The sequence below is a fragment of the Neolamprologus brichardi genome, chromosome 18 (assembly GCF_056152115.1).
Source record: "Neolamprologus brichardi isolate AB-2024 chromosome 18, ASM5615211v1, whole genome shotgun sequence".
Taxonomy (NCBI): Eukaryota; Metazoa; Chordata; class Actinopteri; order Cichliformes; family Cichlidae; genus Neolamprologus; species Neolamprologus brichardi.
The window spans coordinates 28663595-28680730 of NC_142121.1; the positions used below are offsets into that span (position 1 = coordinate 28663595).

Genomic DNA, 17136 nt, shown 5'->3' on the forward strand with positions numbered 1-17136 from the left:
GTTATTAACAGAAATTAATAGAACAGACATATGTAAACTATACCATCTGTCACATTTTGTGGCACTAACACAGTATTTAGTATGCGGTTTGCATGTCCACTGCACAAGAAAAACCTCTTGATGTTAAAGTAATGTGATTTACTTGTAGCCACTTGGTGGCAGCAGAAGTCTAGGTTGGTCTGGTAGTAAAAGTTTATTTCATCTAGGAACAAAACAAAAAACTGTTCAGTACATTAATTTCCAAAATGTAGCGATGTTACATGATTTCTGATTTTCATGCATTGGTAAGAAATTAACCGCCAAACTCTACATTATGACCACACAATTTGAAATTGAGTGCAAAAGCACATTGAGTGCTCATTTAGTGTAGAAAAGCACTTTAAAAGAACCTGTCCATTTACCATTTACCAAAAGACCCAGAAAAAAGTGTTTCTTTTAGCACATTTCGTTCGTTAGTTATGAATGTAGTCCTGTAAAAAAACATTTCTTAAAGCCAAGGACTCATTTTTGACTAAGTCCAAATGTGCACTCAGTCATCCCCAAATCAGGATGTGGTATCTTTGTCCTCTCAAAGTCCAAGTGTGCTTTGTATTATGACTGGCCACATGCCCTGTAGTCACACTAAGCTAAAGTGCTGCTCAAGTGAGCTTGGAGCTCTATTCATGGAAGAGATGAATATTTTCATTTAGCACTTTAGGCACATGATGGCTCTTGGGCTCATCACCCCGTGATTTGCTTATACCAAGGTGAGTTTCAAATGATCTCCTTAACGCCTATAGTTGTTTTACAATTTGAAAACCCCGCAGGGTTGAGCAGAGGGCTCCCCCTAGTGGGTTTAATATAAAACAGCATTCACTGCTGTTTGCTGCAGTGCACGAGATCTAATTGCAAAGTGAACCTCACAGCCAAAAATAACACAGGACTCTTCGCATTCCTGATAATTGCGCTGACCTGTTGAGATACAGGCTGATACTTTTTTTAAAACTGGTGCAAGAAACGCACCGATTTGCAATATTTGAGGTCAAGTTACACGTGATTGCACCAAAAAAACAAACAAAAAAAACAAAACAACATATACTATCTTTAGCACGCATGTAAGTTTCACGGTGTGGAATTTGGGGTTTATTATAAAGTTATTTAATGGGGTATACAGCGAGAGTTTAAGCTTACATGTTTTACGGAGCTTGTGTGAATTTCCATTAGCTGTCCACACCCCGCATGATCGTAACACTATAACACTGCGGGGGTGTTTTGATTATCGCAAATGATAAGGCTTGAAAGGCAAAATCCCTCTCCCTTGACAAATTTAAAATACTTCACTTCAAGGAGCTCAATACAATCGGGCGACCGGGCGCTACAAAACGAGCGCTCCCAACATACGCTCAGTTTGAACTGCGCCATGGCGTCGCTGCGTTTTCATTGGACAGTTTCGCGGTGACCCGGTAGCAAGTTATGTGTGTATGTGTGTGGGTTACAGCAGTTAGCATCACACTTCACTAGTGAAAGTGCCAACGTCAGCTTTGTTAACAGGAAACAGCGGATCGGTTTATGTTATACACCGCTGTGAAAGACAGCGTAGCAAAAGGATACAACGTTTCTGTGGGCGCGGAGAGGATGTCTGTCCCGGCAGGAGAGGGATGAAGATGACACCACTGTTGTGGCGACTTGTGTCAGTGTGGCTAGCTGTTGTCTATTGGTGAGTTAGTTTAATTAGTCCCATTTGAAAACAGTACTGTTGTTTCGCTGAAAAACACAAAATATTCAAACTGCCAAACAGCCCGAGTAAAGATTACCCCAAGGTTAACCTTTACATCGCTTTGTCTGGCTAGCTTGGGTAAACATTGTGGTGTGATGTGGCACCTGGCTGACTTCTGACTTGTTCGCAGACGAGTTAGCTTGAGTAGCTGACTACTAACCAGCTAACTTTAAAGCGGGCTTGGGAAGCGTTAGCTTTAAACGACCTCGCGAAGTTGTTCACGTCATGAAAATGTTACGGTCTGGAAGCCAGAATATGATTTGAATGTTACCGGCCGCTTTAAGTTTGGCACCTGTGCGAAGTCTGTCTGAGCTCTAGCTTAACTGTTACCTTTCTAGAAGACACTGACCAAGACAGCCTGGTTTACATACACACACGCTAATCTGCTCCGTGTACATCAGTGACAACCCATGCCGTGACGGATCAGACGTTACACAGGTTTGGTTCAGGATTATGGGCCTTGCACGTCAGTCATGTCTGTCCTGTGGAAGCCTGAGTTTGCTGGGACTCTGTAAATCTGACACAAAACATTGAGGCCAACATAGAGACAGGGATTAGGATGAATTTATGTTCTAGTCTTGATTTAATAGGATGGCAACCATCAAACAAACTGCCTGCTGTGCTTCAGACAGAAGGGGAGGGAGGGACATGATGTAATATTTTATTAGGCTCTATAGTGGTGATGTTGGCACGGCCTACTTTCAACAGCATCAGTTTAGCTCTCATTTTAGACAGAAGCTTTAAGTGATGCTGCTTTTGCCTTTTAATGTTTATCAGCTTTGTACCCCATGAAAAAGCCGTGGAATTTAATGAAGTTGTTGATGTCAGTAGAGTATCACAGCAGGACGAGTACAAAACTCCTTTTACCGTGTTAGAGAAACACTGATGTCATGGTATGATGTTTAACATGAGACCCATACATCTGATACACCATGATTCAGTAGCTTTTTCTCCATATTTACATTTAGGGAGTGTAGCCGGCTGGTCGCAGCAGGTGGCTGCTCCTCCCTGAGCCTGGTTCTGCCAGAGGTTTCTTCCTGTTAAAAGGGAGTTTTTCTTATCCGCTGTCTGCAAGTGGTTGCACATAGGGGATCGTCTGATTGTTGGGGGCTTCTCTCTATTATTGAAGGTCTTTACTCTAAGTATAAAGCACCTTTAGGTCACCGCTTTTGTGATTTGGTGCTATATAAATAAAACTGTATTTAACTAACTTTAATTACCGTATATTTAAAAAACTGATTCAGCATTTGTTTAAAAAAAAAAAGTGCGTGATTTAATTTTTCTACCACTAATTTTTTTTTTTCATTGAAGTAATAAACCACCATACAGGTGAAATCATACTATGTGTCATTTCTTCTTATCAGAGTCACATATCAGACATGTTTCCCAAGGACAGTCCGACAAGAGTGAGCACACATACATGATCTTTGCACTTGTGGTAGACGTGTTTAGTCTGTTTCATCTGCTGCAGCGGTCAACACTTCACTCCCACATATTAAGGCTGCTCTTTAAAAGTCTTTTCTTCATGGTGTTGCATTGGCACTACTATCACTTAAAAACGTAATCCTGTGTTTTGCAAATCCTGCATTTATACGACCCATTTCATTTCTCAAAGATAATAATGACATACAGTATACTGTGTAATACAAACGTTTAATGCATTTGCGGTGAGACTGAGCACATCTTAGCTTTTTGAATGTGATGGTGAGTGTTTTAACCCTTTGTAATTGGGTAATGAATTATTTAGCTGGCTGTGGCTCAGCACCACTGTTGCTCCTTTGGCATCACACTGTGGTAGATGACTTTCAATTAGAAAACAAATGCTCTGTTGTTCATGGGTGTTTTTGACCAGTCGCGCCTCACGTCAGATCAACACAAAAGCGATGCCAGCCAGGCAGCCGGCCAAGTAAAGTACCTGAGCTGGAATCCAGAATAAAATCCATGTCATGACCTGGGTTGTTGCCAAGTGACTGTTAGAGCGTAGCCTTTGAGGACACCAGTTTGACATTTTCGCAGCTATTTTAAGGCTTGTTACTGCTGTTTATTGTTGTTTTTCTGCCAGGGGGGCAGTCACTGTGACCCAGACCTTTTTCTTTTTGGGATTGTGTCACCCAACAGACTTGTAGGGTTCAAAATAAAGGCATATTTTAATATATAAGCGTATCTAAAATTCCAGCAACTCGAGACAAATGATTTTTGAACTGCAGAGACGTGAGTACCCTAATTGATTCTTGCAGACTTCCACAGTACTCTTGCCAGTTTCATCTGTTTCGAATGACATTTTAGACGAAGGAAATTGCAAGCTCTTCAGGCTTTTTATAGCTTTCACCTGCTTTGTGGGCATCAGTGAGCGTCATCTGTGTTAGCTGCATGGAGGCCAGCTTTGGAAATGTCATCAGCTACTTGCATTTGGCCTTTTACAAGCCCTTATTAGTTAATTACATAAGGTTTTGACTCCTCTTCACTTATCAAGTGAAGAGGAGTCAAAACATTTGCAAATGCCACAATTAGGTTTTGTTCCAGTTTTTTAAGTTGATGAAACAAAAATGTACATAAACATTTAAAGACACTTTTTTGTTTTTTGTTTTTTTTTTAAATTTGGTTGTTATTCAGAAATATGCACAGTCATCTGAAGTAATCATCATTCCTCAAATACTTTCATCCTTCATCCCACAATTAAAACAATATTAAGATATGAATAACACATGAAAAGCAGGTCTCACAGACAGGTTGAGTAATGTGCAGTGTGCTTGAGGTGTGTCTTTTGGCTCTGAAAACATTCCCTGGCTCTGCATGCAGATAAGATAAACTGATTCCTTGGGGTACGGCCACGTGAACGCTCGGTGCGTCACACTGTGACGCTGGGCTGCAGGTTTCTCCGTTCATGACTCACTGGCCTGAAATAAAAGTGTTGTTTTGTTCGCTTGTTGCAACAGTTTTAAAAGTTCCTCACATCCTCAGAATCCGAGCTCTTTGTTTTCCACAAAATGAAGTGACCCTGCTTTTCAAAAGCGACTCGGTGGTATTGTGGCACTGACCGTCTTTCACTCTGTCCCTTCGCTACCACAGTTGCTATGTTGGTTGCGCAGAGCTGCAAGGAGAGGCTCAGAGCCCCGTGTCCCCAAAGGAGGTCAGCTCGGAAGAAGAGCCTCAGGAACACTTCCATCATCACGAGGTAGCGTTGTGCAATACTGTACCAGAACTTACCTCATGGCTCAGAGCTTATACAGGTCGATGTGATGAATAGCTTTTATGACCAGACACTTCACTCTGCACTCCTTTGTTTGTTTAACAGCTCTGGAAACGCCTTGCTGTGCTAGATTTGTAGCAGATTAACAACAACATTATCTGAATATTTGGACTGAGCAAAGTTTTTTAGCAGCTCACTCAAATTTGAGGGTGTAATAATATCAGAGAAATGTTATTGTGTCGTGATCAGGTCGAGGAAAGCTTGGTCGTACCTGCCCCACCTTTACCTGAAAATGAGCCACCAACAGAAGACGATCGTGTCAAAGAGGAGCAGATGCCCCAAGAAGTGGGCCAAAAAGAATATGATATGGTATAGTATGACTGCAGCTTTCATTTATATTTAATATTGCAATCACTGTCTGCTATTATACTTGCATGCTGCATGTGAGAATGTCAAAAACATGTTTTAGCTAAGACTTCAAAAGGGTTTTACATCTTCTTTCCATCAGCATAAAACTTTCACTGCAAGAGGAGCAATCAAGGTCACGAACGTTCAGGGATATTCAGAGTTTTAAGTGTTTCATTGATCAGTCCAGCTCTGGTAAATGGGCCGAACAATACCATTGCACTCAACAGCGCAAATATCTCTTGTCTTTATCCATCAGGCCTTTGAAGCAGACGAGTCTGCTGCTGAGGTAGAGCTGGAGGCAGACAAAGGAATATCACAACCTGAGCACAGCTCTGAAAGTCAGCATATAGAAATCTCTGTCACTCAAGATCAGGAGCATGCCTCCCCGCCGCCTTCCCCCGACTCTGTCGCTGCATTTTCTGCCGAAACTAAAGACAGCCCCAGCAAAGTTAATCTTCAAGACAGCATCCCCAAGGGGCAAGTTACTGTTGTCAGATCTCACTGCTGATGTTTGTTTCATTTAATGCTCCTGCTAAAATGTTTTTTTTTTTTCCCTTTAATTTCAGAGTCCCGGGCGATGCCTTAGATGTAGCTGCTTCTGAGGTCAATGATTCTGACCTGCCTCCTGCTGAATGTGAAGAAGAGAACAATCCATATGACAGTGACAGGTAGGTACAGCTAACATTTCACCCTTTGAAAGATTTTAAAAACCTCTGGATGTAGTTAAATAAATAAATTCATTCTCGACTCTCTTTAAACGATGGGAACGATGCATTTTTCGTTACTACAGCAGCCCTCCAGTTGTTCTGGAGAACACTTCCAATGTTCACACCGCAGGTACTAAAGTCCACACTGATGTTCCTCTGAGTTCTCCTGCTGGTCACGGTACGCAGCACCCGGAATCCAACGTCTCGCACACACTCAAGGAGGCGGTAAGGAGCGTGGATTCAGTGTGAACTATTTTTCCTTTCACGCCGGAGGAGCTGTCCCAGCTCTCATTTTCTCATTATCTGTGACAGGACTTGAGCTCCCCTGGTACCACAGACACAGATTCAAGCGTGAGCACCAAAGACCCCGAGGACATCCCCACTTTTGATGAGTGGAAACGCAAGATGATGGAGGTGGAGAAAGAAAAAAGTACGATCTGAATATGAGTTTTGAAATTGCAACCATTTCTGTACTAGAATAAACTGCAAAAGTGTGAAAATGTATATCTCTATATATCTCCCCCATTTTTTCTCACCATAGCTCAGTCTACTCACACCTCCAACAACGTGGGTTCTCATATAGTGAAGAAGGTCCAAAAGAACTTTAATAACTACGCCTCAGTGGAGTGTGGGGCCAAGATACTTGGCGCTAACCCAGAGGCTAAGGTATAAAATGATGCTTATGTTTTCCATTCACCATGAAATCATAAAATCTGCCTCTCCTGCTGGATGTTGACACAGTGACAAATTCAACTCATACTTCTTTGTTAATTTGTTCAATGCAGAGCACTTCAGCCATATTGAAGGAGAATATGGATTTATACATGCTAAACCCCTGCAGTAATAAAATCTGGTATGTTGCATCCCTTTCCTTCTATCCACAAATGAGTCAATTCTCTTTTTCTCTCCTCTTAAACCCAAATTTCTATTTTTTCCCACCCTCTCTCTGATGCTCAGGTTCATTATTGAGCTCTGTGAGCCCATCCAGGTGAAGCAGTTGGACATCGCCAACTTTGAACTCTTCTCGTCTACACCTAAAGACTTTCTTGTGTCCATTAGTGATAGGTATGCCCAGTGGCTATGCTGTCGGATCTGTCATGTCATCTTTTTAATATCTTCTAAAAGAAGATCACATTTTCACTTATTTACATTTTCATTTGTCGTCTTCTTTGTTTCTTGCTGTAATTTCCAGCGACACCAAGCTGCAGCTTCAGTCATCGACTGATCTGACTGTGCTGTATGAATCTACTTTTGCAGGTACCCAACAAATAAATGGCTAAAGCTGGGAACCTTTCACGCCCGGGATGAACGTACAGTTCAGAGTTTCCCACTGGATGAGCATCTTTATGCAAAATATGTGAAGGTGAGCACTATATTCTTTTTTAGTTTTGTTGTTTGTTTGAATTATTTTGCTATATCTCCCTTATTCTCTGCTGAATGTGTGCAACAAATTGCCGTAATCTTTCAGTGTAATTACATTACGAACTGAATATGTCGAGGTGAACTGCTTATTCAGTTGTTTCGATCTGCAGCTGACTATTACCCGACTGTACTGTAGGATAGGGATGCACCGATACCACTTTTTTGGAAACGAGTACCAGTACTTGCATTTCAGTACTCGCCGATACCGAGTACTTAATAAAAACATGATTTAAATTTGCAGGTAACAGCTTTAGTCCTATAATTTAACAAAAAACAAACAAACAAGGGACTAGTTTGGAATTAAGAACATTCATTTAAAATGAAAAGTATGTTGTATGCAACATATTACAGAATAAATAATTATAAAAAAACAAAATTTAATTATAAATTTGTTCGTCTGTTTCTCTGTTTAGAAGTCTCACAAGCACAGTCACAGCTGGGATGACATCAGAGGCTAGTGCGTCGGCGCCTGTGATTAACCCCTTACATGCCGCTCAAACATAGACAGGTCTCAGACCGTGGTATCGGTCCTCGGTATCGGGGGACTTTTAACGAGTACGAGTACTGTAGAAAATGTGGTATCGGGGCCGATACCCGATACCGGTATCGGTATCGGTGCATCCCTACTGTAGGAGTGTTTTTTTTCTTTGTCCCTGGTGTTGCTGATATTTCTCTTTTTATTCTTGGTAGATTTGTCAGCTTCGTGTCTTAAATGCATGTAACGTGGCTTTGCCATTTTGAAAAGTGTTAGAGATGCTGTTGCCATTTGCCTGAGTGACTCAGGTGAAGCCAGCATACTCTCTCTAGTCTCGTTTTTAATGCATGCTGACATCTCTTTTAATATTTCTCTTTTTCCCTTTTCTCTTGCTTCAGATGTTCACCAAGTACATAAAGGTTAGCTTGTCCTTGTAGTGCTCTGTCGTTGGGTGAACTGAACAGTAAACGTGGAGGGGAGTGTGTTTTGTGTCTAACTGCTGTGATCAGAATGAAACAGAATCACATCTAACTTGCTGTGCTGCCTGCAAACCATTGTCACGTCCAGTCTCTGCTTTTTCAAAGTGTTTGTTTCAGACATGTGAACATTTGGTAATCCTCGGAATAATACCCATTATTATGTTTCTCAAATTTCTCTGATTTCCTGGTTACACAGTCTGTCAACCCATCATTTTTTTTCATTACACTGATTGACTTTATAACAAAATCAATGCTTTGCTGTTAATTAATACCTCTGCTGATGATTTTATAAATCAGCAACACAAGATATGAAATAATCTGAATGAGTTTTGCATTTTTTACATTTTTTTTGTTGTAGGTAGAGCTGGTCTCTCACTTTGGCTCTGAACATTTCTGCCCACTTAGTCTTATAAGGTACGTGATAGTGCTCCTAACGTACAGCATGCAGTGTGAAGCATTCTCAGCTTTTACTTTTCAAATCTATTTAAATAAGTCACAATCGGTATATTGCACAAGAAGCAAGAAACCATAACACAGTATGAGCTAAGATAGCGTCTGATTTTTGGTACTACATCAAGGTTTTGGTTAGAAAAAGTGGAACTAACCTGTTGGCAGTTGTTTCCTGCTTCTGCAGAGTTTAAAGATGCATTTAAATCACAGTTTCAGAAACTGCCGACTAATAGTTTTTGAGGAAGTGAAAACTATTTGGTGACTTGGAGCAAACAAGAATTGGTTGTACAAGTTTGAATATATAAGTGTGCATACAGGTTCAAATATGTACACATCCCCCCATTAGTCTTTGTTAAATGTTTGTTATCAAGTTGCACCTCGACTAGATGATTTTGGTATTCATCACTACTTTTCTTGGTAGAGTTCATTTAAAATAGTTGGTTTCCTGACATGGACCTGGCTTTGAAACATAGTCCACATATTTTCTACAAGATTGGGGCTTAATGTTTATGCATTTATCCAGTCCTAGACCAGGTTTGATGTGTGTTTGAGATTATTTTTTCAGTTGTGTCCAAGTTGTAACTGTTTAGCTGTTGATTTGAAGTGAAGCTGAAGAATTTGGAATTAGTCTCCCTCCTTCATTATTTTGTTAACTATGAGCAGTGAGGTTTCCTGGGTTGTTTCTGAACATTTTCCTCTTATTTGAGTGTGACAGTTTGAAACTTCTGACCACAACTGTAAATTACTTTCAGTGTGACTGTGGTTATAGATTTGGATCCTTATTTTTATGACAGGGTGTTTGGTACAAGCATGGTGGAAGAATATGAGGAGATAGTTGATCCCTCAGAAAGGCCAGATGATCAGGACGACGACTTGGGTAAGTACAGAGGATGTTGTAGCTAAAATTACTGTAAACTGCTGTTAAAAGAAAAAATAGACTTGTTAAACTTGGTGTAAGTGCAGCTGTCAGTACAGTTTGAGAATAATAAATTAGTATTGAAATCATCCCTTTTGAATTTTTTTAAAGTTTAGCTTATTTTTACACAAAACAAATGTCATAGTAGTTTGCTTTACATTTATACTGGTTGGTGATTTTAATTTCTTACATATATATGAAAGCGTTTAATAACACTCCCTACAGATTATCCCTCTGGATCGGCACCTGGTGAGGCGAAATTATCCAAGAATCTAATTGGATCAGCAAAAGGCAAGTCTGATGTTAAACTCCTACAGCATGAAGATGAGTACATTTGTTGTCAAGCTCAGATTGTGTTTGTGTGAACTTGTGACTGATGTTATCATTTGCTCTTCAGATGCTATTTTAAACATGGTAAACAATATTGCTGTCAACGTTCTCGGAGGAGGCACAGAGATGAATGGTACGGACAACACGCCATATATGCATATAACACTCGACTGTTTTCTTATTTTACCTTGTCTAGAGTAAACATAATAAAAGCTATCCAAATTTCCCAAAAAGTTAGGGTCCGGTGTAAATGTAAAATTAAAACAATCTGTGGGTTTAAGTTGAAACTCTACCGTGCAAATATAAAAAAAGATACTAAGCCTTTGGAAATTTGTAAGTCATTTAACCTGCAATCCAACCTGATTCCTCGATGTTAGGGGATGTGTTAGTGTACACGACATGAGGAGAGGCCTTGATTAACTCAACCAGACAAAACCAAACCAGTTAAAATCTCATATTAATCAACAAGGAAAATAATATTTGGATTCTAAAACTACAAAAACACAGCGGTAAACACAGCTTGACTACAATGTGTTACTGATAGAAAATAAAAAGTACATTCATCAACTGTAATACAAATATATAACATTCAAGAGACAGATATTTGAATTTCAGCATTTTATGCTGCACGTTGTTCTAGTTTTATATAAATACAGCTTTTAAATCATTTGTTTTTAATTTCTGTTTCACACACTTTTCTGACACTTTTTTTTTTGTAAAGTTATTTGTCTTTTCAGTCTTATACAACGTTCAGGATTGACAAGCTTATTTTTTTAGGTTTTTTTTCTTTAATCAAAAATGTTGAAGTTGACTAAACTGTACTTTTGAAACATTTGTTGTTGATTTAAATTTTTCTGATATTTTTTTTTTTTTTTTTTTTCTTCAGGCAGCCTTTCGTCCCAAGAAGTGAACATAACTGAGCCATCGCAGCCGCTTGAATCCACCACTGAAACTACTATTACTACTACTTCAGTGTGAGTACCTGTCAGATGTGCCACAGATTTAGTTTTTTACTCCCACTGATTACCTGTGTTATCTATAGTGTTTTTCATTTTTTAATAGTTAGTAGATTTTGCACGTCCCTCTGAGCCTCTTCACACAAATGCAATAGTGCTCGCTATGACCTATGGTGTGATTTTCGATGTGTAAAAGTGAGAGATGGTTTTAAACTGACCACAGGCAAACTTTCAACAAATGCTGGTATTGTTTTCAGAGGTGGAAAAAAAGCATTTTAGAAATTTCAGCAAACCAAATTGTATTTTTATTATCAGAATTGAAAAGTGATGGATAATGCCACAGGTCATGGAGCACTGCTGTGTTTCACTAAAATAAATAATGGATAAGCTGCGGTTTTAATTTCTGTACGTATGTAGATCAGCAGTCCCCAATCCCCGGGCCTCGGACTGGTACCGGTCCGTGAGTCGTTTGATATCGGGCCGCGAGAGTTGAGGTTCAGGTGTGAAATGTATGGTTTTCAGAGTTTTTATCGGTTTTCAGCGTTATTTTGTTATCGTTTTTATCGTTAACTTGGTTTTCCTGGGTCTTTTCACGTGTGTTATGAATAAATCTTCTTTTTTTCGGTACCGGTACTAGTTTTATTTTGTTGTATTTATCCACGACACCTTAAAGGCCGGTCTGTGAAAATATTGTCGGGCATAAACCGGTCCGTGGCGCAAAAAAGGTTGGGGACCGCTGATGTAGACGACACTGGTTAAGACTATAAGTCTTTTACAGTTTTTGCACTTCTCTGCATTTAATATTTACGACATTGTCCTCGTTTCTCCAGTCCGGACTCTGAAGACGTGCAGATTTCACAAGACACTGATATCCCTGAAACTGTGGAAAACTCTGCCCTAGAGACGTCAACCACATCTGATGGTGTCAAACAAGAGCTCCCACCCATGGAGGAAAAAATAGTTCTTCCTTTAGACAAGGATGAGGAAGAACCTATCAGCTCTACAATCATCCTTCTGGACAAGGAGGATGACTTGGAAGAAGAGAAAAAGGATCATCATGAGAGACAACAGGACAGCTTAAAGTACTGCCCTCCAGTTCCTTCACTTTCTTCTCCATGCTCCTGTGCAGCTTCTCTTCTGGAGTATTTCCAGCAGCAGTGTTCTGCCTCACTATCCAAACACAGGGAATGCCAAACAGCGGAAAGACGGCAAATAATTCCTTCTACCCAAACACCATCTTGGCACCCACCTACGCACTCATCTGCCCATCCTGAACCTCAGCAGCACCCGAGTGAGCTGCATCAGCTCCAAGACAAAGAACAAGCTTCTGAGCAGGAGCCAGAGAATGAAGCTGTAGAATCGGAGGTATCACAGCCTCCTGGGAACATAGAGGAATCTACATCTGGATCGCCTCTGCTGGAGCCCAGTCAAACCATGAAGCTCCCCAAACCCAGCGATGCTGATTCATCTGCAGCCAAACCTACTCATATTGTGGAAACGCCACAGCTGTCCACCTTGGAACCGGCAAAGGAGCCATTGCCAGAGAACAGCCAGGATGTGCTGGAGGAAGAACAGCACATCGAGCCTTCGGCTTCTCTCAGTAGCTCTGTCCCTGTAAAGCCAAGCACCAGTGCCACAGCAGACGACATATCGGTGACACCCCCAGAGGAGAAGCTGGAGATTGATGTCACTCAAGTAGAAACAAATGTCCTCATTCAAACCCAAGACAAAACAGATCAATCTCCAGTCCCTGCACCCACAGGCTCCCCTCATTTAGAGCAGCAGCCTGACTCAGCTGTTGTACCCGAAAGCAGCACTGCTTCTTCTGAAGTATCCCCCCCTGCTCCAGAACCTGCTGCAGAACCTGAGCCTTCTGGCGGTCACGCAGCCATCGCAGATGCTAAAATGGAGGATTTTGCAGACGAAATCTCAGCATCTTCAAGTGACAACGGTCAGCTGCCTCGCCCATCCTCCCCAACTCCTTCTTCACCCACCTCCCTCTCGGACATCTATGCAGAGCCCCCTAATGGCACAGAGCAGAACGGGAACCCGGTGCACAGCTCGAGCCAGAAAGAGTCGGTCTTCATGAGACTCAACAACCGCATTAAAGCCCTGGAGATGAACATGTCACTGAGCGGACGCTACCTGGAGCAGCTTAGTCAGAGGTGAGGATGGTGGAAGGACATGAGGAGTGAGGAAAACAAAAATACAAAGGTTGTTTTTGTTAAGCTGAGGTTACAGTGATCCTTTTTTTAAATATATATATATATTTTTTTTAATTTTTAATTTTTTAAGGTATCGAAAGCAGATGGAAGAGATGCAAAAGGCTTTCAACAAAACCATCATTAAACTGCAGAACACTTCCAGAATTGCAGAGGAGCAGGTAAACAATAACACACAGTTTTCATGCAGAGTAAAAGCTCTTTGTCTGACTTTGAGTCTGACTTTGATGATCTGTTCGTTTTGACTGTAGAACAGCCACATGATGTAGCAGCTGCCTCCAAGGGTCGGATGTGTTTTTCCTCAAAGCTCTTTGGGATCCAAATTGCGCTAATCAATATTTTCTATTAGCGATGGCTCAAACACCTACCCTTAACCGGCTTTGCAATTCTTCGCAACTCAACGTGGAATTGAACTCATTGTTTTGTTTTTATGGTCCATTAACGCACCGTTTACTCTAAGTTAGAACGAGGGCGAATAGACCTATTGGAGAGTTGTCAGGTGGGCAGGAGCACAACTGCACATGAATGCTAATGTTACTCCATATTTTTGTGGTGCAGTCAGTAAAATAGTCACAATGTTTCAGTTTCATGTAGCTCATTGTGTTAGCTCATGACCACACCATAATGTCAAGTTAGTCCCATTTTGCACTTTTGTTTCAAGTGTTGCAATGAAAAGTCAACAACACAAAATTGTGTTTGGAAGAGAAATTTCAAAGGGAAATGCCTCTGTGTTTGTTTGCAAGTGAACAGAGCAAGCACTTATTATACCCCCAAATACTTACTCATCATACCTTTGTATATCATTTCAGTGACGTGAACCTGTGCGGTTGGTTGCTAATGTGTTGCCTTTTTACGCCTATAGGACCAACGTCAGACTGAATCCATCCAGTTTCTGCAGGGTCAACTGGAGAATGTGACTCAGCTGGTTCTCAACTTGTCTGTCAGAGTCAGCCAACTGCAGAATGAGGTGTGTGCGACACTCCGGGCACAAAGCTGTCATCTGCAGTCCTTTTTTTCCTGCCTTTTCCCAAATGGAGTAAATTGAGTCTTCTCACTCAGTCATTAGGGTGCGCTGGTGCTCTTGCACATTAGGTGCTTTTGCATGAGGAGAAGCTGCTAATATTTAACCAACTTTATAAAAAACCCTCACAGTGTATTTATATTACTATTTGTCAGAGTACTTTCTGTCCTCATCATCAACATATCACGTTACTTAAAATCAGTTTCCTGCGTTCCAGGTATCAGACAGGCAGAATTACCTGCTGCTGTCTCTCTTCTTGTGTCTGTCTCTCGGACTTCTACTGTGTGCCAACCACTGTCGCCTCTCCACTGTACCTCCAACCACAGAACCAGAGCCACCCTCGCCTAAGAGCTACACCTACTGCTGTCCTGAAAGGTACAAACACAACTTCTGCCACCTGAAGCCATAAGTAGAAAGAGAGCACTTCAAATGTGCTCTTAGGAGTTAGGAGTTGTGAGGAGAGGTTGCAGTGCAATGAGTGATTTTTACTCATTAGGACAATTTGAGTTGTTCATCAAGATATCTTGATAAAGGTGGTGTGTGCTGTCTTTTCCACTAACCATTAATACACTGAATGTTATCCTTAGCAGACAGTTCTCCTGCTGTGATGAACTGGGTTTGAAGAGGAGTGCGTCCTATCCACTCATAAACTCTGACTCATTCCAGTTAGCCACCACTGAAGGTAAAGTTGCACCACATAACATAGAAAGTTTTAAGAATCTGCTTTTTATTTTGCTAAAAATTGCTAATCAGTTTGTAGAAATTAACCTTTTTTTCTGTAACAGGCCCAGAATGCATGCATGCAGAGGGAACAGAGAGTCTTTATCCAGCAAACAGAAAGGTGTGTAATGCTTTTAGTAGCGTGGTTTGTGGGGATGGGGGCTTGGTCAGTATATCAAGATGTGTAAAATGGCCTGTATTTATATAGCGCCTTACTAGTCCCTAAGGACCCCAAAGCGCTTTACATATCCAGTCATCCACACATTCACACACTCCTGATGGCAGCTACATTGTAGCCACAGCCACCCTGGGGTGCACTGACAGAGACGAGGCTGCCGGACACTGGCGCCAATGGGCCCTCTGACCACCACCAGTAGGCAACGGGTGAAGTGTCTTGCCCAAGGACACAACGGCCGAGACTGTCCAAGCCAGGGCTTGAACTGGCAACCTTCCGATTACAAGGCGAACTCCCAACTCTTGAGCCACGATCGCCCTGAACAAAAAGTTTGATTCGTGTTGAGTTTCCAAACTGTCAAAAAAAGAACTTGCAAGGAGATACAATATTAAGTATTGCGCAGCATGGAAAACCCCACTAGTGGGGAGTTTTTACTGAGTTCAGTAAGCTGTGAACCATTATAAATTTGCAACTAGTAAACTGAACGTTGGGGTTTAGCACAATGCACTGGTGTTGTATTGTCACTTGTATTGTCTGAAGCCACAAGGGAAGTCCAACCCACAGTCACAGTGTAATATCAGGAAGGTATTAACCCTTTTACCAGGGTATCGTGATTAAAATGCATCTCATGTTTCTGCCTTGTCCGATTCTTTTCTTATACAGAGGAGACGCCGTAAGATGAAACCCCTTGAAAAGGTGGAGACTCTGAAACCCTCCTTACAGTCTTCTCCTGAGCTGACCAATGGAGTATGCAACGGAGCGCCTGTCACCACAAACCCCATCCCCCTTACCAAAAATTTACTTCACCCTACCTTTAGAGACTCACCGTCAGAGGGGAGCTCGGAGGGATCTTCTCATTCAGACGACCCCTCTTTCTGTGGCCTCACCACAGCCTGCTCTCGAATCTGTGACGGCCTCCCTCCACCCAAGAGCCGGGCAGAGAAACGGGCATGGCGACGCAGGCGTCCTAAGCCCAGCTGCACGGTGGTGGATTTTCTTCACGCTCCTCGGAGGGACAAAAGCGAACCGTTGCCCATTTCGACCATAGAAGACATCATAAGGAGGAAATCAGAGCCAAGCACTAAGACATTTGTGGCGCTCTCAGGTCCCGTCTAACTCAAACAGTGACAAAAGCCTCCCCCTCACCCACTGCTCAAATCTTTCTAAAAGAGGACATCTGTTTACTTTTGTGGGCAAAGGCAGCTTTAAGTTTCAACGCGAGACAATCTGTTCGCTCTTAAAGTTCATTTTATTTTCATCGTCACTGTTCAGTTCTTATCATTTGCATTTGTTTTACTTCAAATCAAAAAAAAGTCTTCCCAGCTTTCCATTAAAGCTTTTTCCTCTTTTGGTTGTGAATAGTGAACGTGATTATTGACCCAACAGGTCTAAAGATGTGAACGTCTTATTTTTGTTGTTGTTGTTGAAGGAATTTCCGTGTTTAAAACACAAATCCGAATATCATGTGACCAGGAATCAAGAACTGAAACCATTATTTGCTGTGGCTAATCTCTCTTTCAAAATAAAAGCATAGGAGTTGCTATGCTACTTCAACATTTGCCCCCCCCCCCCTCACCAAAAAATGGGTTAAATAGCTTATTACTGGTACTGGGTTGGACTTCCCTTGTGGCTTCAGACCTGCCTTAGTTCTTCATGGTGTAGATTCAACATCAAAGAAACATTTTGGTCCATATTTACATCTAAATTGTGTTTATGATTGAATCTCCTATTAGTGGTGAGTGGATTGAAATCTAGTGACTGTGGAGGCTGTTTGAGTGCAGTGAACTCATTTTTATGTACAGATAGTTTGAACTGTGTGTTATCCAGATGGAAGCAGCCGTCAGAAGACGGACACACAGTTGACATTAAAGGATGGACATGTTAAGCAACAATACTGTGGTAGGTTATG

At 41.4% G+C, this 17136-nt stretch overlaps 1 protein-coding gene across 4 annotated transcripts; it reads left to right on the forward strand.

Moving 5' to 3' along the window:
- Nucleotides 1–636: 636 nt before the first annotated feature.
- On the forward strand, nucleotides 637–16789 carry LOC102799575 (SUN domain-containing ossification factor). 4 transcript variants are annotated; one of them, XM_087831740.1, is made up of 24 exons: nucleotides 637–746; nucleotides 4826–4931; nucleotides 5196–5315; nucleotides 5611–5831; nucleotides 5921–6022; nucleotides 6145–6286; nucleotides 6374–6491; nucleotides 6603–6727; nucleotides 6847–6914; nucleotides 7019–7126; nucleotides 7319–7424; nucleotides 8357–8377; nucleotides 8796–8851; nucleotides 9682–9764; nucleotides 10029–10094; nucleotides 10201–10266; nucleotides 11020–11107; nucleotides 11920–13254; nucleotides 13385–13472; nucleotides 14174–14278; nucleotides 14550–14707; nucleotides 14920–15014; nucleotides 15118–15173; nucleotides 15891–16788. In XM_087831740.1, exons 3-24 carry the CDS (start codon nucleotides 5280–5282, stop codon nucleotides 16341–16343), a joined length of 3696 nt encoding a protein of 1231 aa, XP_087687866.1. In that variant the 5' UTR covers nucleotides 637–746; nucleotides 4826–4931; nucleotides 5196–5279; the 3' UTR covers nucleotides 16344–16788. The 4 variants fall into 4 exon arrangements, with proteins under 4 accessions (XP_087687866.1, XP_087687863.1, XP_087687864.1 ...); XM_087831737.1 differs by lacking the exon at nucleotides 637–746 and adding an exon at nucleotides 1438–1696 and having other exon boundaries at nucleotides 15891–16789; XM_087831738.1 differs by lacking the exon at nucleotides 637–746 and adding an exon at nucleotides 1438–1696 and having other exon boundaries at nucleotides 14923–15014; nucleotides 15891–16789.
- The last annotated feature ends 347 nt before the right edge of the window (nucleotides 16790–17136 follow it).

Coding starts and splice junctions, on each gene's coding strand:
- LOC102799575 (XM_087831737.1), top strand. CDS start 1,638: ATGAAGATGACACCACTGTTGTGGCGACTTGTGTCAGTGTGGCTAGCT. Junction 6,492..6,602: donor GGAGGTGGAGAAAGAAAAAA/GTACGATCTGAA, acceptor TTCTCACCATAG/CTCAGTCTACTCACACCTCC. Junction 6,728..6,846: donor GCGCTAACCCAGAGGCTAAG/GTATAAAATGAT, acceptor TGTTCAATGCAG/AGCACTTCAGCCATATTGAA.